At 60.6% G+C, this 24,615-nt stretch overlaps 1 protein-coding gene across 4 annotated transcripts; it reads left to right on the top strand.

Moving 5' to 3' along the window:
• The first annotated feature begins 900 nt into the window (after positions 1-900).
• Positions 901-18,550, top strand: PVALB (parvalbumin). 4 transcript variants are annotated; one of them, XM_055142439.1, is made up of 5 exons: positions 901-924; positions 3,364-3,431; positions 5,006-5,138; positions 6,475-6,584; positions 18,344-18,550. In XM_055142439.1, the coding sequence occupies exons 2-5, from the start codon at positions 3,371-3,373 to the stop codon at positions 18,370-18,372; spliced, it is 333 nt and encodes a 110-aa protein (XP_054998414.1). In that variant the 5' UTR covers positions 901-924; positions 3,364-3,370; the 3' UTR covers positions 18,373-18,550. The 4 variants fall into 4 exon arrangements, with proteins under 4 accessions (XP_054998414.1, XP_054998415.1, XP_054998412.1 ...); XM_055142440.1 differs by lacking the exon at positions 901-924 and adding an exon at positions 2,790-2,813; XM_055142437.1 differs by lacking the exon at positions 901-924 and adding an exon at positions 3,037-3,055.
• The last annotated feature ends 6,065 nt before the right edge of the window (positions 18,551-24,615 follow it).

The following is a 24,615-nucleotide window of genomic DNA, read 5'->3' as shown; positions in this document are numbered from 1 at the left end:
CTGTCAGACCTGGGCAAGCAGCGGACACTTCCCCGGTCCCGCCGGAAGGGCAGCGAGTATTTCTGCGACCCTTGTGTGTGCCGTGCTTTTCCTCTTGTGAGGCTCCTCTGAGCACTGGGCCCTGGAAGCCCCACGCGGGGCTTGTCCCTGTGACTTTGACATAGACCCCCAGGGGCTTCCGGGACCCCCCCATGCTCCCCTACAGAGCTGAGGGTGGCGGGACTGGGCTCATTTCACACCTGCGGTGGCCGGGGGCCGACAGGGGGAGGAGGTGGCCAGGGGAGAGGCTGAGTAGACCCCCTCATGGCAGGGCGGGGCCCAGCGTCCTTCCCCACCCTAAGCCCCTTCGTATTCTCCAGGAAGCGGATTCCAGAAGCGGGTTTGAATCCTGCGGGCCTGGGGAATGGAGTGACAGGACAGCCGGGAGGGCACTTGCATCATCACCTGCGGTCCACCTGGTTCGGTCCCCGCCCCCTAATAGGCTTCCCTGAGTCCCACCGGGAGTGATCTCTGAGCACTGAGCCAGGAGTCAGCCCTGAGCACCGCCAGGTGTGGCCCCAAGACGCAGAAACAAGACCAGACTCCCGGGGGGGGCCTGAGACCCCCAGTAGCCCCCTCCTAGGGGCGAGCGGTGACTGTGGGCTGGTGGGGGGGGACGGCAGAGGCCCCCCACTGTGGGTGCTGCAAGGAGGCCGGGCCCCGGGGGTTATTAATAGGCCTGGCTCGATGGGTCCCTGGGGGCGGGGGTGAGCCGGACGCTGACACGCTGCCTTGCAGCTGGGGACTATCTGACACCCCCGGGGAGGGGGCCGGGGGCTGGAGGGAGCGCCACCTCCCAAAATAGCCCGTGCAGGAGCCTATATAGGGGGCGCCCGTGACAGCGCCCACAAGAGCTGCGGTTCCAGCGTGTCAGCCCCGGCCGAGGTGAGTGGCAGCTGCTGGACGACCTGGAGGAGGGAGGGGAGGAAGGCGAAGGCCGGCCGGGAGGGCAGCCCCCGCCCCCGCACCCCCCCCCCGGGGTGCCGCACCCGCACCTGTGCGAGAGGGTGGGGCCCTTGTGCTGCCAGGGGAGGGGCGGAGCCAGGCTCCTGGGGGGCTTCTGCTTGCCTGGGACCACGCGGGGGATCTGGGGGCTGCAGGCTTAGGTGTTGAGCGGATGGGCCGAGGCGGGGGGCGGGTGGGGGTAGCATGGAAGGAGGAGAGGATCGTGGGTGGGAACTTGGCTGAGGCTTTGGCGGAGACCCCAGCCCACCCGCCTCAGGCCCGGGGGTAACTCGGACGGAAAACTGAGCCAGATCCTGGACACACGGGTGCTGTCGGGAGGGGGTCACCGACCCCTAAGTGAGCACCTCTGATGGTGGGGGGGCCACGCTCAGCTGCTGTGTCACGGTGCACCCTCTGGCCAGGCACGGACATTCGCGGCCTCAGTTTCCCCATCCGTGCCCGGTTGGCCGGTGAAGCAGAGGCTCCCTGACACGTGACTGGCGGTTGCGGGGGGCTGACACAAGCGCCCCAAGGCCCGGCACCCCTGGGTGAGCAGCCCGGCCGGAGGCAGGGCCAGCAGAGGGGTCTAGGAAAGACCTCGCACCCAGAAAGATGAGGTCAGGGGCCCCCGCAGGCGCTGACTCACCGGGAGGGGCTGGCCCAGAGCCCTCGGGAGCCCTCAGGCTTCCAGGAAGGGCAGCGGGCCAGGGCCGGAGAGCTCGAAGTCCAGCCCGCGCCCTGCATGGGCCTCTCACTGGGGCCCCGTCTCCATCGGGCACCCCAAGGCCATTGGCACCCAAAGGGAACTGGACACAGTACGCACAGGCTGCCTGCTTCCTTCCAGCTCTGTCCATGTTTCTCTCTCCCTCTCCTCCCTCCCTCTTTGGTCCCCCGGGGTCACAGAGCTGGAACCCAGGTCTCGGGTGCCAGCCCAGGGCTCCCTGCGGGGGCCCAGCCGAGCCGGTGGGGAGGGGGTGCAGCCCGCTTTGCTGGAAGACACCCCTCTCCAAAGCGCTCTGTCCCAGAGGGTGTCCAGGGCGGTCCAGGGCGGTCTAGAAGGTGTGACCTAAAGGTGTCCCCATGCGACCTCTGGTCTCCGAGCCGGAGAAAATCACCTCTGACCTTCCCTGGGGTCCCCCGAGTTTGCAGGAGCAGGAGATTGAAACTCAGCACTGCGCTTTCTCAGCCTAGTGAAAAAGCAAAAGTTACTAAGGAGGCAGGAAGGATCTTTAACAAGTCAGACTGGGGGAGGGAGAAAGGGAAGGAAGGAAGGAAAGAAGGAAGGAAGGAAGGAAGGAAGGAAGGAAGGAAGGAAAGAAGGAAGGAAGGAAGGAAGGAAAGAAAGAAGGAAGGGAGGGAGGAAGGAAGGAGAGGGAGAGAAATATGGAAAGAGATGGAAGGAAGGAGGAAAGAGGGAAGAAAGGAATGAGACGATGGAAGAAGGAAGAAGAGGGAGAGAAGGAGGAGATAAAGAGGGAAGGAGAAGGAAGAAAGAAAGAAAGAAAGAAAGAAAGAAAGAAAGAAAGAAAGAAAGAAAGAAAGAAAGAAAGAAAGAAAGAAGTAAAACAGGAGGAGGAAAGGGAAGGAAGGAAGGAAGGAAGGAAAGAGGGAGGGAAGGAAGGAAGGAAGGAGGGAGGGAAGGAAGGGAGGGAGGGAAGGAAGGAAGGAAGGAAGGAAGGAAGGAAGGAAGGAAGGAAGGAAGGAAGGAGGGAAGGAGAGAAGGAGGGGAGGAAGGAAGGAGAGAAGGAGGGAGGGTGGGAGGGAAGGAGGGAAGGAGGAAAAGAGGGAAGGAGGGAAGGAGGGAAGGTAAAAGGAAGGGAGGGAGGAAGGTAAAAGAAGGGAGGGAGGGAATGAACTCAGATTTCAGCATGAGCGCTCCCGGGGGACGTGGAAAGGGTTCCCTTGGGGGTGGGGGCGCGGACAGCACCCCTGGCTCAGCCCCTCTATCCTCCCTGGGTCAGACCCCCAGGCCTCAGCGCCCGATGGTTTCGCGGCGTGAAGCTGCGTCCAGGAGCGCCGGGCGCGCGGGGAGGCCGGGGCCGGGGCCGCGGGCAGCAGGACGGGGCGGAAGGTGTGCGGGCTGGTCCCTTCCGCCCGGCCTGAACCCCGGACCCGGCCCCGGCGCGGGCGGCGGTTCGCGGGGGCCCGGGCGGGGCGCGGGGCGCGGGCGGGGGGCGCGGGCGGGGGTCCCGGGCGCGGGCGGGCCGGGCCGGGGCCGGCCGGCTCGGCGGCGCGGCTGCTCTGAGCGCGGCGCTGGCGGCGCGCCAGGCCGGGCGGGCGTGCGCCCGGCGCGCGGCACTGCAGCGCTGGTCATATGAGCAGAAATGATGAGAAAAGCACTTTTTAATCTTTTCGCACTTGCTCTGCCCGCTCAAACAGTTGCAGGATGTCGATGACAGACTTGCTCAGCTCGGAGGACATCAAGAAGGCTCTGGCAGCCTTCGCCGGTGAGCTGTGCGCTCCCCTCTCCCCACCCCTCCCCTCCTCTGCCTCGGGAGGCCCCCTGCACCCGAGGGCCCCGGGGGGCCCCAGTGCGACCCGGCGCCCCTCTGCCCGCGCAATCCGCGGGCCGCTGGCGGGGCGGTCGCGTTGGGGGGTTCCCGGAGTGCCCCCTCCAACTCGGAGCCCGCGGGACTGGGCGCGGGGACGCGGGGCTGGAGACTAGCGGGCGCCCCCCGCACGGAAGCTCGGGGTCCGAATACAAGGCGAGGACCCTCGCGTGGGCAAGACCCTCGCGTGGGGCGACCTCCGGGTCCTGCTGGACACTCGTAACTTCCCCTTTAAGGCAGGTGGCGGGGACTGCGGGCGGGCGCTCCGGGTCCGCCTGCCCTGTCCGCTGTCCGAGGGAGCACTCTGGCTGGGTCCAGCGGGATCCGAGGGTGCCCCCCTCCCCGGCTGCCTCAGCCCTCTCCTCCCGGGGACTCAGAGCCCCCCCCCCGCCCCGGGCAGCCACGCGCGGGGTGACCTTCCCGCGGCCGCCGCTGGCCAGCCCGGCTCAAGAGCATCCTCCGCGCGGGAGAACTTGCAGCCGGGAGGCGCGCGGGGCTGAGCGCTCATGGGCGCCCGCCCTGCTCCCCGCGACCACCCGGATGGGGAAACTGAGGCTGAGACTGGGCTGGGAGGCTCCCAAGGTCACCTAGCAGGGCAGGAGGTGGGGTGGCCGGGTGGTCTTATCCAAGAACTCCTGCCTCTTGCTTCCCCCCCTCTCTCCACCAGGGCGCATGGAGCAACTTTCTCTTCAGCTCGGGGCTGAAGGGAGAGGACAGGACCCCGAAAGGACCCCCGTGCACACAAGTTGCGGGGTCTCGCCACCCCGGCAGCTCACAGGGCAGGGCAGGGAAAGGGGCGCCAAGCACCCCATTTCCCAGTTGCAGGGCTAACCTTCTCCTGGAGTCTCCTAATTCACTCCAAGGAGAACAAAGTCACCAGGAATTCTTAGGGGCCCTTGAAACGACCCCCCTCCCCCCCAGGGTGGATCTCAGCAGCAAAAACAGGTTTGGGGGCGGGAGGGCACACCCTCCTCTTGCTGGGTGACCTTGCAAGAAATTCCACAATCCTGTCCCTTCCCTGGCTCCACCCAGAGAGGGCGACCCCCCAAGTCACGCACAGCGTGGGGTAGGGGCTGCCAACTAGGAACCTAGGACCCCCCTCGGCTTTCAAAGGCTCCCCCTCCCACGTGGAGGGGGGGGCTGGTTCTGGAGCTGGAGAGATCGGTGCGAGCCCATTTTCAGTTTTGCCATTTGACCTTGGGCAAAGCCTCTCTCCTTCCCCGAGCTTCCTCCCACTAACCGCCCCCCAACACCGTGGGGGTCCGGGCCCTCCATCCTCCGGGACCACGGGGGAGGTGTCCATCAGCGGATGCTCTGACCCCCTTCTCACCCCACCGCCCCACTCTTCATGTTGTCCCTCTCTCCTTATTTATTTATTTATTTATTTATTATTTGACTAAATAAATACAATTTATTTAGTTTATTTATTCACATATTTATTATCACTTCTCCTGCCCCCCTCTCCCCTCCAGGCGTGGACTCCTTTGACCACAAAAAATTCTTCCAAATGGTGGGCCTGAAGGGGAAGAGTGCAGAGGACGTGAAGAAGGTGTTTCAGATCCTGGATAAAGACAAGAGCGGCTTCATCGAGGAGGATGAACTGGGGTAAACTGAGGCCAGGGGAAGAGCAGAGCGGAGGGGGGGAGACGGGAGGGTGGGGGGGCTGCACCTTGCACGGCCTCTCACCCCCCGCCCCTGAAGCGGCCTCCGGAAGAACAGGCGCCTGCAGAGAGGGCAGCTAACTAGGTTAAATTATAGCCACTTAATATCGCTAATGGAATGATGCTACTTAATAATTTAGTCCCGAGGAAGAGGCCGTTCTGGCCGCCCCGCACCAGAGACGGCTGCGAGTACTCCGGGGCGGGGGGGGGGGGGACGGGCAGCCAGCACTCACCGGGGTATATTATTGATTCCCGTTAGTCCCCGAGACACCCCGCCATCCTGCTGGCCACCCCCCCACCAGCCCCTGCTGTCTCGGGGTCTGCTAAGAGCCATTTCTGAGTGTCTCGGGGACTGTGCTTTCATTGTGATTTGGGGCCGTGGGGGCCACAGCTGGTAGAGCTCAGAGGCGGCTCCTGGGGGTGCTCACGGGACCACGTGGTGTTGGCCAACGACCCTCCTGCCTCGGATCCCCCCTCCATGGCCCACCAGACCCCTCCCCTGTCCACCTGGCCCCGTCTGCAGATCCAGCTGTGTCTCACGTCTATCTGGCCTGCCCTGGGTTATGTCAGGACAGGGGGGAGAGGATGGGGAGAGGGACGCCCCGTTCAACCACTGCCCCCCAAACCATCCCGCTGGCTACACTTTATCTAGAACCTTCATTTATGTGCACGGCAGACGCACACACACATGCATACACACTCACACACATACTCTATGTGTGTGTGTGCATGTGTGTGTGTGTGCGTGTGTGTGTGCAGGCTCACCATCCATATCACCTCTTCCAGGAAGCCTCCCTGATGCTTCCCCTTAGCCCAAGGGGAGAGGGAGGCCCCTTTTGAGCCCCCTCCTCCCCCTCGCACCCTCACATTGCTCCCATCACACTTTGGGCTCTCTCTCTCTCTCTCTCTCTCTCCACGCTCTCCGCCTCTTCCCCACTTCCCCCAAGGAAGATCTCCCGGTTTCCCCTAAGACTCTCTCCGTGCCCCCATGCCCTGCACGGCCCAGGCGCAGAGAAGTGTCTGTGCGGCTGAGCACAGTCAAGTGCGGCCTGAAATGAGGTCAGGCCTTCGCCGGGGACAGCCTGTCCTTCCCGCGAACGTCCCCCCCGCCCCGTGCCTCCCCCCCAGGGCCCACAGCCGCGGCCCAGGTGCCCAGATCGCTCACATTCGTGCACGTGCTGGAGCTCGCCCGCCGGCAGGCCCAGCTGCCCGCGTCCGCCGCCCCCCCCAGACTGCAAGGTGCCCTTGGCCTGACGCCCCCCCCTCTCCTCTCCCCTCAGGTTCATCCTGAAGGGCTTCTCCGCCGACGCCAGAGATCTGTCTGCTAAGGAGACCAAGGCGCTGCTGTCTGCCGGGGACAAGGATGGGGACGGCAAGATTGGAGTGGAGGGTGAGTGGCGTGACCTTGGCCACGGGGCGTCCCCAGACGCAGTGCCCCGGCTGTCCCCTGGAGGGGCCAAGCCACCCAGAACAGGAGCCAGTGAGGGGTGCTGTCGGGGTAAGAGGCTCGCCCGGGAGGGAGAGGGGCTTCCTTTCCCGCGGCTGGGATTCCTCCCCGGCCTGCTGTGTGACCTTGGGAAGCCTCTTTCCCTCCCTGGGTCTCACACGCCCACGTGTAACCCAAGAGGAGCCCAAACAGTCCCCGAGGTCCCTGTTCTCAGATTCCTGAGATGGAAATTCCTTATCTCCACTCGATCCGGGTGTCCTGTAACTTCCGGCCCCCTCGCACCTCCCCCCTTTGAATAGGACATCTGGGCAGTGTAGAGTGCTCGGGACAGCCCGGATCCAGCTGGGAGGTGGGGAGAGGACAAGGTGGCCCAGTCCTGTGTGCCACTCTTCTCCCTGGGCAAGGTGAGGAGCTGGTGGTCTGCATCCCCCTTGCAACACACATACATGCACACACACACACACACACACGCATGCACACACATACACACATGCCTGCACAAATATGCATGCCGCACACACATGTGTGCATGCACACACACATGCACACACATGCATACACATGCACACACGCATACACATGCACACATGCATGCATGCATGCACACACATACATATGCATGCATGCACACTCTTCCTTTCTCACTCAGAGCTAACCAGGGACATCCCATATCACATCTTTAGGGATCACGTCCATTTGGCAGGTGGGAAAATTGAGGTTGGAAGTGTTTCGCCTGTTCTAGCACTTCAGATTTAGAACCCTCGGGGCTCTGACTAGGAGTAACTCTTGTTTTTTTGTGTGTGTTTGGTTTGGTTTGGGGGCCATAACGAATCATACAAAACAAACCATGTTTTGGTTTGGGGCCATACCTGGTGGTGCTTAGAATTTACTCCTGGCTCTGTGCTCAGGGATCACTCCCGATGGGGCTTAGGGACCATTGGTGGTGCTGGGGGGGTGTAACTGGGTCAGACACATGCAAGACAAATGCCCTCCCGACTGTCCTAGCACTCGGGCCCAAACAGGGAGGAGTGTTTCCCACACGCCCCACCAGTCCCAAACCCCCTCTTGACCCCTCTGCCAGCTGCAGAAAACTGTTGGGGGCCAGGCGGGGGTGGGGGGGAAAGGGTGGGCGCGTCTGGCTTGTCTGGGTCCCGCTGGTCCTGGCTCCCGGCTCAGCCCTGCCCCTTCCCAGCTGTGGGACTCTGGGCAGGTGAGTCAACTACCCTGGGCTTCCGCTTTCTCTTCTTGGAGGATAAGGGTTAAAAACGGGTCGGTTGTTTTGTCTGAGGCGCTGCCGGGGATCGAACCCAGGACTGTGTGCCCCAGAGCTAAGTGAATAGAAGCGGGAATCGGGACTTAACCTTTGGCCCCGGCCCCGGCCCCTACCTGGCCCAAAGCCCCTCGGAAAGCCCCTCCCCCAGCCTGTGTCCCTTCCCTCCCCGCCATGACCTTGACCTTTCCCAGCTGTGACCTTGGCCTCATCGAGGCCCCCCTTCCCTCCCTCCCCCGAGGCTGCCCGGTGCTCCTGGGGAGGACGGAGTGGCCGCGGGCTCCTCTCGGCCCTGGGACCCGGCCGAGGATGCTGATCGCGGGGGAAGTTGATTAAAGTTTCATGCCTGGAACAGGAATAGAGAGATTCTCGCAAGGTCAGCCAGGGCCAGCGCCGGGCCCTCTGACGCCACCGGCCCTCCCGGGAGCTGGGGGCAGAGGAGGGGGTCACGGGCGGGCGGCAGAGGGAGAGACACGTGGCGGGTGTCCCCTCACCCCAAATCAGACCACACTCCGCCCCGGGACCCCACCCCGAACCGCCTCCAGCCCAGCCGGCCTTTTTTTTTTTTGGCTTTTATTTTTGGTGGTTTTACTCCGCCACGGCCGCCACTCTGAAGCCCCAGGCAGGTCCTCACGGCCGGCTGCTCCCGACAACCTGAATCCCGGCGGGGAGCGGGCCGGCAGCCGCCAGCCCAGATCTGAAAGCGCCAACTCAAGCCTTCCCGCCCCGCGCCAACAGATGTGTCCTGGCGTGGGCCGGGTGCCAAGGCCCCGCTCAGCGGCCAGCTCCAGCTGCCCGGGCGAGCGCCGGCTCGAAGCTGGCTTCCGCCACGGGTCCCTCCCTGGACGTGGCGAAGGTCTCGGGCCTGACAGAACGGGGGTCACCGCTAAACCTCCCCCCAACCCCAGACGCGGGCTGCTGCTGTCGGCCCTGCTGTCGGCGTGGTGCTCACAGGTGTGTGTGTGTGTGTGTGTGTGTGTGTGTGCGTGCTTTATGCACGGCCAACAGGTGCCGATGGGCCCACGGGAGGCAGAGATGTGGGTTCCTGCCCAGACGGAGGCGGTGACCAGCCTGGCGGGGGCCCAGGGCGCACGCCCCATGCTGACCTCTGCAAAGGCTCTAAAGCCGGGACGGCGAGTCTCAAACACAGCCAGTAGGCGGCTGTTTGCAGGGGCTGGGAGGGGAGAGGCGACGGGGTGGGGTGGGGGAGCAGAGCCCCTCAGCAAGGTCTAGCTCTGACGCTCTTCCTGCTCCCTCGGCTGGTCAGTGGGTCGGAGCCCTGGGCATCAGCTGGAGGGGGGCCCCCCGCACGGACCTTCCTTGCCCGCTCTAGGCCCCCTCGCCGGCCCCCGGGCGCCCAGGGGCTGCGTGTCCAGACAAGGGGCCCGCTCTGTGCTGCGACCTTGACCGGAATAAGATGGTGGTGAGGACAGGTGACGTCACGGGGCGGTGACGGTTGCTCCTCTGCCCTGCCTTCGGCCTCGGGGAGCAGCAATGTGGGTTTGCAGGGGCGCGGCGTGGCGAGGTGAGGGAGGGCTCGCTTCGAGTCTCACGCCCGAGGAGGAGGCGATGTTGGGAGCTGGGCCCATGGGGACCCCAAACGCTGTGCCCTGTGCTGTCCCCCACCCCTGTCAGCTGCTGGGGGTGGAGGGGGGTGTCGCTGCCGCTCCAGGTTGGCGTTTCCGCCGCACTCCTGGCTCCTCCGTCCCCGTTGGTGTCTCCACCCCAGCTCAGGGTTCGGTCCCCTGCACCCCTTTGGCTGCTCTGGTTCAGTTGTGGGTTTGTCTGTGGCGGAAAGTTTGGGGACGCTCCTGGCTGGCTGTGAGTCACGGCTTCCTGCTGGCTCTGTGCTCAAGAGTCACTCCTGGCGGTGCTCGGGGGAGCCCAAGGGGCGCCGAGATTCGAACCAGGGTCCGGCTGTGTGTTAGGCAAGTGCCTTAGCCCCTGTGCCAGCTCCCGGCCCTTCTGTTCCCTTTTGACCCCAGACTGGCCCAGAGCAGGGGCCCGGGAAGAGCTTCTTTATTAAACGAGCGACTGTGCACCCAGTGCGGGGTTCACAGGGGGCACGGAAGCCAGTGTTGGGGGCTGGCTGGCCGGTGGGCTGGGGGGTGCCCTGGCTCCAGCCCTGTCTGCCCCTCTGCAAGGGGGGTGGCAGTTCCCGCTTTAGGGTGCCGGGTGGGCGAGAGGAACCAAGGCTCTAATAATAACGCGGCGCTGACCCCCGTGGACGCTACTCCAGGAAGCTCGGGCTTTTATAGGCGGGTCGATTGATTCTTGAAAACCACCCTTGGAAGGTGCCGCAGAGCTTGGGAAGGGGGTGGGGCCGGGGGCGTTGGCACCAAATCCGGCTGCTCTGCAGAGCCCCGGCACTGGGTAAAGGTGCGTCTGGTGGACTTGGCTGCAGAGTGGCCGTCCCCAGCCCGGGACGGGGGGCCGGCTCTCCGCTCCCAGGGTGTCTGATGGCTTAGTTCCGGAAAAGGGGGCCTTGTGCATTTCTCACATGTCCCCAAGGGGCGCCAGCAGCCCAGAGCCACCCAAAGCCACCGACTTGTGACTCTCCTAGAAAGTAGGTGTCGATCTGTTGCCCCCTTCCCCCCGTTTTCCAGACGTGAACATCGAGGCACCGAGAGATCCATTGCACACCCAGGGTCGCTCAGGTGCAGAGTGAGGGCTGGGTCTGCAGTCTGCCCATCATGTGACACTGCGGTGGGTGGGGGGGGGGGAGGAGAGAGGAGAGGGGACCCCCAGACTCTTCCTGTGTGCCCCCCACCCCACTGCACAGGCCTGTCCTCCTTGAGCTCATGAATGCTCACAACAGCTTCCCAAGGGAAACTGAGGCTCAGGGGAAGAGGGTGAGTGGTTCACCATCACACAGCCCTTCCGCACGGACCCTCAGACTCCAGTGGTCTCACTCTTTTCCATGCGGCCGTGGACAGAGTTTCCACAACCCCCAGGCACACGCACACCACACGGGCACGCATCACGTATGCACCACGCACACACCACACATGCACACACACCCCCTGCATGCACCACACACGCATCACACACACACGCGTGCATGCACACACACATGCACGCACATAGGGCACACCAGGGGGCCTCAGCCTAGCCAGCTTTCCCAGGAACCCAGTCGCAGCTGTAGTCTCCATCCAGAACCTTCTGAGGCTGGCCTGGTGCTGCATCTGCCGAAACCCTCAAGGTCCTGCCTCCATCCCGCTCACTGCCGCAAGGCGTTTGTCTTTCCTGCTTCCTTCAGATGAAACCCGCCCTCTTTCACCCTTAATAGCTGGTTTGACGCAGGTGGGCGGCCGGTGAGGTTAGGGGGAGCGCCCAGGGCTGGGCTGGGGGGCGCCTAGAATCAGGCAGAAACTTCCGCCCTCAGAAGGTGGGTGCTGCTGGCCTGAAAGGGGCCAGCCTCCCCCCCACCCACACCCCAAGTGGGGATGGAAGGGTGTTTATCACAGGGTGCTTGCTCCCGTGCAGCGAGTGTCCTGGGAAGGGTGGCTTGCCTCTGACTTCAGCCCTGCGCCGTCCCAGCCCCTTCCAGAAGTCGAGGCAGGGGTGGGGGGAGGAGGGCGCGTGGTTGCCAGCCCTCCCCAGAAGTAAAGTCCACTCGCAGGTGGGAGGGGAGCGCCGGCCCACCCATAACTCAGCCCTGGAGGGTCTGGTTTCCCAGGCAGCCGGGCCCCAGCAGCCGCAGTCTCGGGTCTCACCCCTGCACCTGGTTAAGGGCAGAGGGACGGGGTTGGTCCTGGCCCACCATCCCATGAGCGGTCCTGGGGCAAGCCCACGGCCCGGCCCGGCCCGGCGGAACCTGGGTCTCCCTCCCTGGCCTCCCCCCTCACCCAGGCCTGAGTTATAAATGGTTTGTGCTGCGATATTCCCGCGTGGACAGTCCCCGCCTCCCCCTGCGCTAGATTGGCCTCGGCCGGGGAGAGAGAGGAGAGCGAGGTGTGCGCCTTATGTAACTGCCCTCCTGGAAAAATTGGAGCCGTGGCAGGACAGAAGCTCCTCGCCTCCGGGTCAGACCTGGCTCCTCCCCCCTCCCCCCTCCCTGCCCGCTGCCTTGCAGCAGCCGCCGCAGCTGCCGCCACCTCAGTTTCCCTGGAAGTGAAATGGGGCCACGGGAACAGGCCGGGCCGGGCCGGGCCGGGCCGGGATGACCTGGGGGAGAGTGCTTGGCCCGGAGGGCGCCCCAGGAAGTGTTGACGAGTCTCAGCCGGCCTGACCCCGGGTGACCCCTGCCTCCCCTCTCTCTCCGGGATGGGGAAAGTGATCCCTGCTTGCAATACCCGGGTAGAAGAAACCCGGCCTGGGAGCTATTTCGGGAGGAGGCGATGAGGCCGGAGGCCCGTGGCCTCCGTCCTGGTCCTCGCGGGCGCGGGAAGGGAGGCGCCGTCCAGGAGCTGACTCAAGGTCTGTCTCGGTTTCACTGCGGGGCCCCCCCCACGGGGCGGGCCCACCTGTCAATAGCTTCTAAATTTGTCCAGTCCCCACAGCGCCCAGGACCGGGACAGACCTAATTAGGAGCCTTCCCGCTCCCCACAGCCTCCGCTCTGCCTCCGCTCTTCCACCCCCAACCTTCGTGCATTCAGTTCCGAGGGTGTCCGCAGGGAGCCGGGCCCCGGGCCACCCCAAACCCCGGCTCCCCAAGGCAAGAAGGAGGGCTGATCTGGCCCCCCCGAATCGGGGATGGGAGTCTGGACCCCTCCTGCGGAGCACTGGCTCCCACCTCAACCAGGGGCACCGATTTAACTGCATCAGGCCCAGGGGAACCGATTTAACTGCATCAGGCGCTGCCGTGCTGGACACTGCTCTTCCACTCCGCCAGATTGTTCTTGCCCTGTCCCTTTGAGGAGATGCCCTGAGCTATACCCATTTTTAACAGATGTGGAAACTGAGGGCCAGGGACTGTTTCTGTGGAGGGCCGTGTTGGAGGTGGGACCCTAGCCCGCAGGAGACAGAGGGTGTCAGGTCTTCCGGTTTAGGACATGTTTTTTTTTTTTCTCTCTTTTTGCTTTTTTGGGCCACACCCCGGTATGCTCAGGGCTTACTCTGGGCTCTGCACTGGGCAGTCCTGCTCGGGGGAACCTGCGGGGTGCTGGGGACTGAACCGGGCGGGTCGGCCCCGGGGCAAGGCATCAGTTTGACCCAGATTGAGACTTCCTGTGTGCTTTGGTCTCAGGGTTGCTCTAGTGCTTGTGTTTTCAAGGCTCCGACTCGAGTTGGTTGTGCGCCAGAGATCGGAACTGGACAGGATTAACACGTATGGACGATCTAGGAGCCACGCACTTCCTCACTGAATCTTCCTGCGGGCCCCTGCGTCCATGGCATTTTCATACCCACTTGACACAGGGAAACTGAGGCTCAGACAGGTAAACAAGGACCACAGGCCCCCCTGCCTGCTGGAAATGGCATGAGATTTTGGTGCAGTTCTGGGAAACATGGAAGGATGAAGGTAGGTCTAAAGCGAGGACAGGAAGTTGGGGGGAGAGGAACAGAAAGTGGCGGGGAATCACGCAGGAAGTGGTGAGGAGAGCACAGGAAGTGGTGGGGGAGAGCACAGGAAGTGGTGGGGGAGAGCACAGGAAGTGGTGGAGGAGAGCACAGGAAGTGGTGGGGGAGAGCACAGGAAGTGGTGGGAGAGAACACGGGAAGTGGTGGGGAGAGCACAGGAAGTGAGGGGAGAGCACAGGAAGTGAGGGGAGAGAACACAGGAACTGGAGAGGCGAGCACAGGAAGTGGTGGGGAGAGCACAGGAAGTGGTGCGGGACTAGTAAGGAAGTGGTGGGGGAGAACATAGGAAGTGGTGGGGAGAACACAGGAAGTGGTGGGGGACTAGTACAGGAAGTGGTGGGGGAGAACACAGGAAGTGGAGAGGAGAGCACAGGAAGTGGTGGGGAACTAGTACAGGAAGTGGTGGGGCGAGCACAGGAAGTGGTGGGGGACTAGTGCAGGAAGTGGGAGTGAGCACAGGAAGTGGTGGGGGCGAGCACAGGAAGTACAGGAAATGGTGGGGGACTAGTACAGGAAGTGGTGGGGCGAGCACAGGAAGTGGTGGGGGACTAGTGCAGGAAGTACGGGAAGTGGTGGGGGGAAATAGCAGTAATGGTGCATGGAGATGAGTGCTGCGTGCCTGGCCGAGTCCTCACTGCCCGCCCGACAGCCGGCGTGGTGTCGTGTGACCGGAGCTGGAGCCGTGGCTTGAGCTCCACAGAGTGGAGTGTCGTCACACCCGTGGCTGTGACACACTCAGTGTTGACCCGCCCTGGGAGGCAGCTGCCCGGGGGGCCCCTGAGCCCAGGTCGCCCAGGTCAGAGGGGGAGGCGGGAGTGGGCACGGGGCGCACATGCGTGTGAGCTCTGGTGGGTTGGCGAGGCGGCACTCGGCCCCGTGCCGGGCGGAGGAGGAACCCCAGGACGGGGACACGGGGGTCTCCTGCGGGGATCCCGGAAGCCCGCCTCCTGGCGCCCATCTTCCCTCCTATCCCGGGGCTGACGGGCAGGCGGGCGTCTCGGAGCTGCGGGGTGCTCGTCCTTTGTGCTCGGCACGAGGGAGAGACCAGGACGTTCTAGAGGAGACTGTTCGTGCCTCCTGCCTGCGAAATGAGGCTGTGAGCTCATTGGCGGGTCCTGGGTCCCGAGACCGCTGCCCTGAGGGAGGGACGGGAGGCACAGGGAGGTGACCCCTGCCCCCAATTTGTCTGCAAAGTGCTCGTTCAGGTTCCGGGAGGATAAAATTAGCTTCCCGTGTTCCCTGCGGAAAGCCAGGGCGAGAGGCCGTGGGGACGTCCTGCGGCTGCAGGCGGCCCTGGGGGGGGTGGGGGGCTCCGACTCCAGCCCCCACTGGCCGGCTTCTCCCCTAGGCGGGCTGCAGGGGCCCCGGCTCTGCGCGGGGGGGGCGGGGCGGCCCTGGCTCTCCAGGCACGTCCGGGGGAAGGGGACCGCGGGCTCCTGACTGCGTGGCCGAGAGCGCACACCGCAGGGCCGGGGCGGTAGCACAGCAGGGAGGGCGTTTGCCTTGCATGCGGCCGACCCAGGTTCGATTCCCAGCATCCCATAGAGTCCCCCGAGCACTGCCAGGGGTGATTCCTGAGTGCAGAGCCAGGAGGAACCCCTGAGCATCGCCGGGAGTGACCCAAAAAGCCAAAAGAGAGAGAGAGAGAGAGAGAGAGAGAGAGAGAGAGAGAGAGAGAGAGAGAGAGAGAGAGAGAGAACACCCCTTCCAGGGTGAGGGTTAGGGAGTCAGTGCAGGAGAGAGAGGGAGGACCTGCAGCGGGAGGAGGCGGGAGAGAGTCCCTGAGCCGGATGCTCACCCCCCGTCAGGATCCCTGTTCATTCATGGGCGCTGGGGAGAGGGTGGAGGTGGGTTCCTGAGATCATAGGCGAAAGGCTCCTTCTGCTAATTTTCCACATGACCCTGGCAAGTCACCTCTCTGGGCCTCTATTTTCCCATCTGGAGAACGGGAACTATTCCACTTACTTCCCAGGGCTGTGGTGAGAATTATTTAATGTTAAGTCATACTTATTGAACCTTCAGAAGGCTTCATTGGCCAGGCACTGGTCATCTGCTCTCCTATTCATCATCTATCTCATCCACATCCATCCGGCAGCCACCCACTCACCCACCCAGGCACCCAGCCACCATTCGTCTCTCCATCCAGCCATCATGCATTCATCTGTCTGTCTGTCTGTCTGTCTATCCATCCATCCATCCATCCATCCATCCATCCATCCATCCATCCATCCATCCATCCACCCACCCACCCACCCATACCTATCCAACTACCCACCTACCAGTCACCCATTCACCAATCCATCCATAAGTCCATGCGTCAACCCATCCATTCAGCTTTCTTTTATCATACCTGCCATGTGCTATGTCATTTCAGAAACTGGTGAGCAAGACAGACACGGGTCCCTACTTTCCTAGAGTCGGCATTCTGGCTGGGGGCGTGGGGTGGACAGGGAACAGCTACAGAAAAAACAAGCAAGTGCATCACTAGATTGTTTCAGAGAGCGCTGAGTATCAAGAAATAAGAAGTGGTTGGTGTGACAGAGTCGTGGGGAGGGCTGGGGGCATATGTCACTCTATGCCTAGGTCAAAGTAGGTCACAAACCTTCAGAGCAGGTCACGTCCACCATGTGATGTGATCAAGCCCTTGGGGTCTTGGGCCTCAGTTTCCCTATCTATAAAGCTTAGCTAATGCTATCTATAAAGCTTAGCTAATGGCCTCTCTTCCCTGGTGTGGACAGCAGGATTTAACGAGATGCATGCAAATTAGGTGTATGCAGATGTATGCAGATGAGGTACCTGCAGATGACTTGTGTTTGCATCCACGTAGGCAGTTGGTGAACTTAATGACAAAAAAAACCACAAAGTCAACACGAGTCCTCCAAGGACTGACGCTAAGTGCTATCTCCAAAGACCAGGGCCCTGGCTGTGTGCTGTAAGGTCAACAGGATCATGACAAGGAGGCAAATGCTTGACCCCTGGCCTTGGGGTTCAGCATCCCTCAGCCACTCACACCTTATACTCAGCCTCAACCCTGGGGGTTCGAGACGCCCTGGTGGGTAGCCCCCCACGTGGGTTGCATTTTCAGATCTCCACTTCCTTGTCCTGGGAGCCAGCCGGGGGGCAGGAGAGGGCAGTGTCTGTTCCCCAGGTCATGCCCTGGAGGGGACAGCACCAGGCTCTTCCCCTGGGGACGGCCGAGCTGGCCTGGCTGAGCCCACTTGTCTGCTTGGACACAGTTCTCACTTGGGGTTTCCTCTCCCTTTGCTCAGCTCCCCCACGAAGAACCTGCCCCACACCCCAGGACCTTGGTGGGGGAATGGCAGGGAGGAGGTCCTGATATTCCTCGCAGCCTTTTGGAAGCCCCCACATGTCTATTTTCTTTGTTTCTCATGAGATTCTGTGTCCCCCTGGGCCCCAAGGTCGTGTGTGTTTGTGTGTGTGTGTGTGTGTGTGTGTGTGTGTGTGTGTGTGTGTGTAGCCCTGAGCTCGATCCCCAGCTCCACAAAAGAAGTGGCAGTTCACTCCAGCCCACAGGAGAAGCTAGACAGCTGCAGACAGCCTGAGCTGCCGGCCTGCCCAGTGCAGGAGGCCGTGTGGCCCGTGGCTACCAGTGTCCACCCTCTGATTCTATGACGAGGCTCCTCACCTGCAATGTCTTTGCACAGATACCCCAGATGACCTAGGTCTCAGGAAGGACCTGGGACTCTGTCTTTTTTGGGGGGTGTTGGGGGCACACCCAGCAGGCCCGGGGGTTACTCCTGGCTCTGCACCCAGAGATCACTCCGAGTGGGGCTTAGGGGACCATAGGAGGTGCCAGGGAATTGGACCCCGGCTGTCCTGTGGCTCCGGCCCAGACTCGGTCCTGTCAATTCTGTCCGTGATTCTGATGAGCAGGTGGAGGTAAGAAGGGGCTCAGGGCTGGGGCCAGAGAGAACCCAACGGGCCGAGACGGGCAGAGCCCAGGCTGCAGCCCCCGGCAGTGCGTGGCCCCTGAGCACCGCCAGGAGAAACTCCCAAGCACCCTGGGGTATGACCCAAAATAAGGGGGTGGGAGGTCTGGCACGAGTTAAATGAGTAAGTAAGGCGCTTGCCTTGCACGCAGCTGTCCCGGGGTCAGCCCCCAGAGTCCCCTGAACCCCACTAAGAATGATTCCTGAGTACAGAGCCGGGAGTAAGCCCTGAACACCACCAGATCTGGCCCCCAAAGCCAAAAATGCAAACTAAGGGCCCAGGGGTGTCACAGCAGGTGCCTGGCCTGGGCGTGACCCCCAGCTGCACACGGGTCCCTGCACACTGCCAGGTGCGGCCCTGGAGACCCCCCAACCCCCACCTCCCAGCACCAACAGGAATCCCCCACACCACAGGGCCTGACCCTCTCTGCATCCCCAGTTACCTGGAACTGCTAAGAGTCATCAGAGAGACCCCCAAGATCCCCTGAGCACTGTTTGGGAGCCTCAAAAAACAAATAAACAAACATACATAAAAATGAGAAGAAAAAGAATGAAAGAGTTGCAGATTCAGCATTGAACAGAGCCGGGTCCATGCCTTAGCTTTTGCTCCTGTGTGGGGAGCGACCGGCCCCCTACCCATTTTAGGGGGTCCGAAGGAGCCAGCAGAGGCCTGGGGGGCTTGGGAGAGCCCCTGATGAAGGTTCAGCATTCAGCAAATGATCGCCCCTGAGCGGAGTTACTCAGTCAGTGTGAGGGGCGTGACGGCCCACGGTGTGTGGCCCTGTCCCCCTTCCCGCCCTCCAGCTGTTCAGTGCTCAGGCCCAGCTCAGGACTCCACACCCCCCCCCCCCGCCTTCCAGGGCAGATGTGAGCCGGGAGGAATGGGGTGGGGGCGGGGGGTGGGCCTCCGCTGGTCTCTGTCCACCCCTGACTTCACCTCTCTTTGTCCTTTGCTTTGGCAGAATTCTCCACCCTAGTGGCCGAAAGCTAAGAAGCCCTGCCCGCCCCCCGCACCCCTCCTCGGCCCCCGGCTCCTGACCTCAGCCCCGTCTGCATTTCTGTTCCATTTGTTTATGTTATTTTTTACGCCCCCCTCCCTCCCTGCAGCCCTGGAATGACAGCCTTCTTCTGGAACACGGTGAACGAACAATAAAGTCTGTTCCAACCCAGGTCTGCTCTTGGGGGGAGGTGGGCCAGCAAGGGAAGGGGCGTGGATTCCGCGCTGGCCTCCCGGCAGGGGTGGGGCAGGATTCAGGAGAGATGGGAGGGGAGGGAGACGGACGGACGGAGTCCCTCCACCGCGCTCCTGAAGAGGGTGGTGCTCCGCACAGGCTACCCGTTAATCCTTGCAAAGACCCCATAGGGTCGGTGATGAAATCCCCATTCTACAGATGTTGAAACTAAGTCTTGGAAAGGGAAGTGTCCTAAGGCCTGACAGCTAAGAGTGGAGGGGGGATGGGTGGATGGGTGGATGGATGGTTGGATTGATGGTTGGATGGGTGGATGGATGGATGGATGGGTAGATGGATGTATGTATGTATGGATGTATGTATATATGGATGGATGGATGGATGGATGGATGGATGGATGGATGGATGGGTAGATGTATGTATGTATGTACGGATGGATGGATGGATGGATGATGGATGGATGGGTGGATGAGTGGATGGATGGATGGATGGATGGATGGATGGGTGGGTAGATGGATGGGTGGATGGATAAATGGATGGATGGATGGGTGGGTGGATGAATGGATGGATGGATGGGTGGGTGGATGGATGGATGGATGGATGGGTGGGTGGGTGGATGGATGGGTGGATGGATGGATGGATGGGTAGATGGATGGATGGATGGGTGGGTGGGTGGGTGGATGGATGGATGGATGGATGGATGGATGGATGGATGGATGGGTGGGTGGATCGATGGGTGGATGGGTGGATGGATGGATGGATGGGTGGGTGGGTGGATCGATGGGTGGATGGGTGGATGGATGGATGGGTGGGTGGGTGGGTGGGTGGATCGATGGATAGATGGATAAGTGGGTGGATGGGTGGATTGTTGGATGAATGAATGGGTGAGTGGATGGGTGGATGGATGTGTGGGTAAATGGATGGATGGATGGATGGATGGATGGATGGATGGATGGATGGATGGATAGGTTGGTGGGTGGATGAATGCGTATGTGGGTGGGTGGGTGTGGATGGGTATGTGGGTGGGTGGCTGACGGGTGGGTGGATGGGTGGATGGGTAGATGGGCAGGTGGATAGGTGGATGGATGGCTGCTTCGGGGGGAAACTTCTGCTCTTAGGTTACTTAGTCCATGTAGGGGGCAGGCAAGAGACATGAACCTAAATTTGCAGAAAAAAATTAATCATACATAAAATATTCTCAGCCAATCACACGCCACAGAAGGATAAGAAAGACCTGTAGTGGGGCCGGAACCACAGTGCAGCGGGTATGACATTCGTCTTGCGTGTGGCTGAGCCTGGGTTCAACCCCCAACATCCCACATGGTTCCCCAGCGGTGCAGGGGTGACTCCTGAGTGCAGAGTCAGAAGCAAGCCCCGAGCATCACTGGGTGTGGCCCCCAAAACAAAACCAAAAGTGTGTAAACACACAAAAAAGGAGAAGGGGCACCACACCGGGCACAGGGCAGCGGCGCTCTATCTCTCCCGCCGCCCGAGTTTGGTAGTCTCCAGCCATTTCCCCCACCCCAGGGAGGTTGATGGCGATGATGAGGCAGGCGAAGGAAGGAACAGAGCCAGGCTGGTTGGTCTCAGTTTCAGTTTATTCCATTCCCATCTCCATTCTCCTCTGATTCTCCTCCTGCTTCTTCCTTCCTCATGCTACTTCATTCTCCTTCTCCTCTGGGTCTGGATCTCGATCTAGCTTCTCCAGATCTGGCACTGGGACCGGCCCCCAGCCCACTCTTTCAGCATAGTTAAATCCCCCAGCACGAGGGGTTGGGGCTTACACATAGGTGTGGTCACAATCAACAGGGGTAAAGTTCTTTCCCTCGGGGGATGCTTCTACTAGGACAGATTCTCTTTCAGCAGGACACCTGCCCAAGAGCAGAATCCCATGGGTGTGTTTCTCCTCTCCTCGTCCAACTAACATATAAGCATTCATAATATTAATCATTTTGTATGGACACAGCAAGAGATGCATTAAGCTTATAGAATTGCTCTCCTGGGGCCATCTCGATCTCAGACTATAGTGCTCAGGCCAGATTAGTCTTTCCTATCCCTAGCAGGGTCCTAGTCTCGTCGTTGCTTTTGGATCATGACAATATTTGTCCATGACCAAGCTCTTAACTTATAGTTAAACATTAGGCACTTTGGCCCGGCCCATCTTGATGCCAGGGTAGCACATAACTCACCGCTTGTCCTGGGTCTGTTGGGACCCTGCCTTTGGGGTGCTAGGAAGTAAGGGCAACTGAGGCTTAAGTTGAGAAAGCAGATGCCCGGGAGTGAATAATATTTTTTTTAATTTTTTTAAATTTATTAATTTTTTTTTTGCTTTTTGGGTCACACCTGGCGATGCACAGGGGTTACTCCTGGCTCTGCACTCAGGAACCACCCCTGGCTGTGCTCAGGGGACCCTATGGGATGCTGGGAATTGAACACGGGTCGGCCGCGTGCAAGGCAAACGCCCTACCCACTGTGCTATCGCTCCAGCCCCCTCGGGAGTGAATAATATTTGAAGCCAATTAAATCCCATGTTACGGAAGCATATTAACAACTGTCTTTCTTTGTCCATACAAAAAGGACATTGCTTTAAGGTAAACTATTCAAAAGACACAAGGAGAGGAGAAAGGCAATATTAACTTACAACACAAGTTCAGTGTCCTAGAAAGGTCTGACCTGACAAATTAACAGAGTCTGATTAGGGGAAAAACGTGATTAACTGGTTGGGGAAGAGAGCACACAAGTGGTTACAGAAGAATGGTTACAAAGGAATGGGAGTGACTCCGGAGCACCTTGATGGGTGTGACCTGATATACCTAAGCTCCTTGTGGCAAGGGGAACAGGACATACCAATGTTGCCTTAAAACTAGTTTAGAGATTATTACCAGATAAACCCAAACTCTTGGGGGCTGGAGTGATAGCACAGTGGGGAGGGCATTTGCCTTGCAGGCGGCCGACCCGGGTTCGATTCCCAGCATCCCATAGGGTCCCCTGAGCACTGCCAGGGGTCATTCCTGAGTGCAGAGCCAGGAGTAACCCCTGTGCATTGCTGGGCGTGACCCAAAAAGAAAAAAAAAACAAACTCTTTGTGACAAGGGAGAAAGGACAAACCAATGTATCCTAAAAAAGGAGAGAAAGAAATGCATATAGCAATGGGGGCCAACTGTGAACGATTGCTCTGAGCCAGCCATATAAAAAACAACTTCTAAATTTTAGCCTGGCCCAGTATGGTCGGTTCTGGTGTTTGGAGGTGGTTGGTGGTTGGTGGGGGGTGGGTAAAGGCATAGAACGTGTGTCCTGCTGGGCCAGATCGATAGGAGAGTGCTCGGAACTGGGGCCGTGGGTGGGGTGTGGCACAGTCGGGGGGACACAGCTGCTTATCTCCCAAGGAGTATCTCGGGCTGCCCAGCACAGAAGCTGCTTGACATCGTTCTCGGGGGCTTCAAAAGTGGGCGTCACCGGGGCTGGAGCAATAGCACAGCGGGGAGGGCATTTGCCTTGCACGCAGCCCACCTGGGTTCGATTCCCAGCATCCCATAGGGTCCCCCGAGCACTGCCAGGAGTGATTCCCAAGAGCATGAGCCAGGAGGAACCCCTGTGCACTGCTGGGTGTGACCCAAAAGGCAAAAAAAAAAAAGTGGGCGTCACCGACAGTGCGGCGGGGGGGGGGGGGGGGGCGGGGAGCATAGCGCTGGTGACCCGTGGGAGGTCTTGGGCCAAGAACTTTCCAGAAGCACCAAAAGCAAGCGAGAGTGCAGGCACCTGGTCACACCCTGCTCTGCGTGCACCGCCCTTTCACCCCCCCTCCCCGCCCCAGTTCCATCCAAGCCTCAGCGGTGCAGACCGAGGCTCCTTGTCCACAGATTGGGAAACTGAGGCCGGGAGCCGCCCAAGGGCTGTGTTGGGGGAGCAGTCGCTGCTTCTGCAGGGGGACCCCCACGCCTCTCACCGGAGGGCCCCGAGTGCTCCAGGCGGTGGCTGGCCAGGTCCCGTGCAGGCCTGGCCAGCGTGCCGAGGGCAGGGGCCATGCAGCCACACAGCCACGCGCAGTGTGAGAGGGGCTCGAAGTGCTCCCTCCCAGGATGCCTTCCTCCTCCTCCCCTCTCCCCGCGCCCCTCCTCCCCCAGTGAGGTGTCCAGGATTCCGCTCCTCAGAGACTCAACCGACTCTGACCACGATGCTGTGGGTTCGGTGGGGTGGGGGTGGGGGTCGCTCCAGTTCCCCTTGCCTGGGTCGCCTCCTCCTCTCGGGAAGCTCTCAGACATGCTGTCACCCGTCGGCTGTTCCCAGGTCCCGGCCACTCGGCCTCCTCCCCTCTCCTCCTGTGAGTTCAAAGCGTGGGGATGAGCAACACGTGTGTTCCGTGGCGCTTCCTCAGCCTCCCATGAGACCCTGAACTGAGGGTCAAAATGGCCCGTCTGGGGCTGGAGCGATAGCACAATGGGTAGGGCATTTGCCTTGCACGCGGCCGACCCGGGTTCGATCCCCAGCATCCCATAGGGTCCCCCGAGCACCGCCAGGAGTAATTGCTGAGTGCAGAGCCAGGAGTAACCCCTGTGCATCGCCGGGTGTGACCCAAAAAGCAAAATGGCCCGTCTAGCACAGAGCTGCTGGCCTGCCAATAGCACACCTGAGGGGGTTCCAGGTACCGGCCTGCAGGTAGGTGTGACTGATCTTTCACAGAGGGAAAGCGTTTCCACGGAGACAATTCTCTTGCAGGGGTTAACTCAAGGAGACGCTCTGTCTCCCAGGGACATCTATATTGTTTTTCTCTCTCCCTATAGTTATGCACATCAAGCACTTATTAATACTTCTTATTAATACTCTCAGTTATTTGGATAAACAGGGTAAGAGATACAGATTCCAAACTCAGTTCTCTGGGCTCCGAGGGTGAACAAGGCTTTTACCGTAAATCCCAGACTAAGTCCTCAGGCTAGTTCAGCTTGTTCGTCCCCTTGGGGGTCCTGTCTCTTAAGCCATCACGGCTTGCCTTAAGACCATGCTTTTACGCTTCCTTAGACTGTTCCACTTTGATGCTGGGGTAGCTTTGCCGCTCACCCCAGGTCCATCCCAGTTCCACAGCGGGACCTCCCTTTGTGGGGTGTTAGGAACCACGGCAACCGAAGCCTGAGTCAAGTAATTATGACGGATGCCCAGGAGTAGACACATCTCAGAGTCAGTTAGGGCCCAAATATTAGGAGCACAGCATTGATGGTCTTTCTGTGTTTAAGCAGAGAACGTTGCTCTATCGTGAAATATGAAAAGGCTATAGGGAAAATAGAAAAGCAAGTAATTCACTACAAATACAAAGTCCAGAGTTACCAAAAGGTTTAACTTATGAGTAAAACCCACCCTGAGTTGGGGAATTATGACAATGAGAGGTAAAGCACAAGGGAAGGTTAAAGATAAACTTGGGGGATTAAGGGTGCTCCTAGGAGCACTGTAAGCTTCTTTGGGGGAAGGAAGAGGGGCAACTCACTGATGAAGCCTAAAACACTTAGAGCTAATATTCTTTCTTTTTTTCTTTGTGAGTCACACCCAGCGATGCACAGGGGTTACTCCTGGCTCTGCACTCAGGAATTACTCCTGGCGGTGCTCGGGGGACCATGTGGGATGCTGGGGATTGAACCTGGGTCAGCTGCATGCAAGGCAAACGCCCGCCCCGCTGTGCTATCGCTCCGGCCCCAGGGTTAATATTCACCCCTTCCGTCATGCTCCTCTGGAACCCCCAGGGAGCCCCCAGGGAGCCAGCAGCGGGCAGTGTATTGGGCAGAGCACTGGCGAGAGGGAGGCTGTGTGGCAGGGGGTCCTGGTGCCCAGCCAGCGCTGCTGAGACTTTGCTCATCTCAGCTCCTGCAGTTTTTGCAAAAGTCGAACCGTGGAGTGATGGGGAGGTCTGACCTAAGCATCACAAAGGTGTCTCCATGCCGCTCTGCCAGGGGGGAGGTCGCGGCTGGGTGGCCCTCCAGCCTGTTTCTCAGTCCGGGAAAGATCGCTGGAGGACGGGAGGAACCAGAGGAGGTGACGGCTAATTCTCTGCCACCGGG

The sequence above is a fragment of the Sorex araneus genome, chromosome 6, assembly GCF_027595985.1.
Source record: "Sorex araneus isolate mSorAra2 chromosome 6, mSorAra2.pri, whole genome shotgun sequence".
Lineage (NCBI taxonomy): Eukaryota > Metazoa > Chordata > Mammalia > Eulipotyphla > Soricidae > Sorex > Sorex araneus.
Note: the sequence above shows the minus strand (reverse complement) of the source record. Positions and strands in the feature narration are given on the sequence as shown.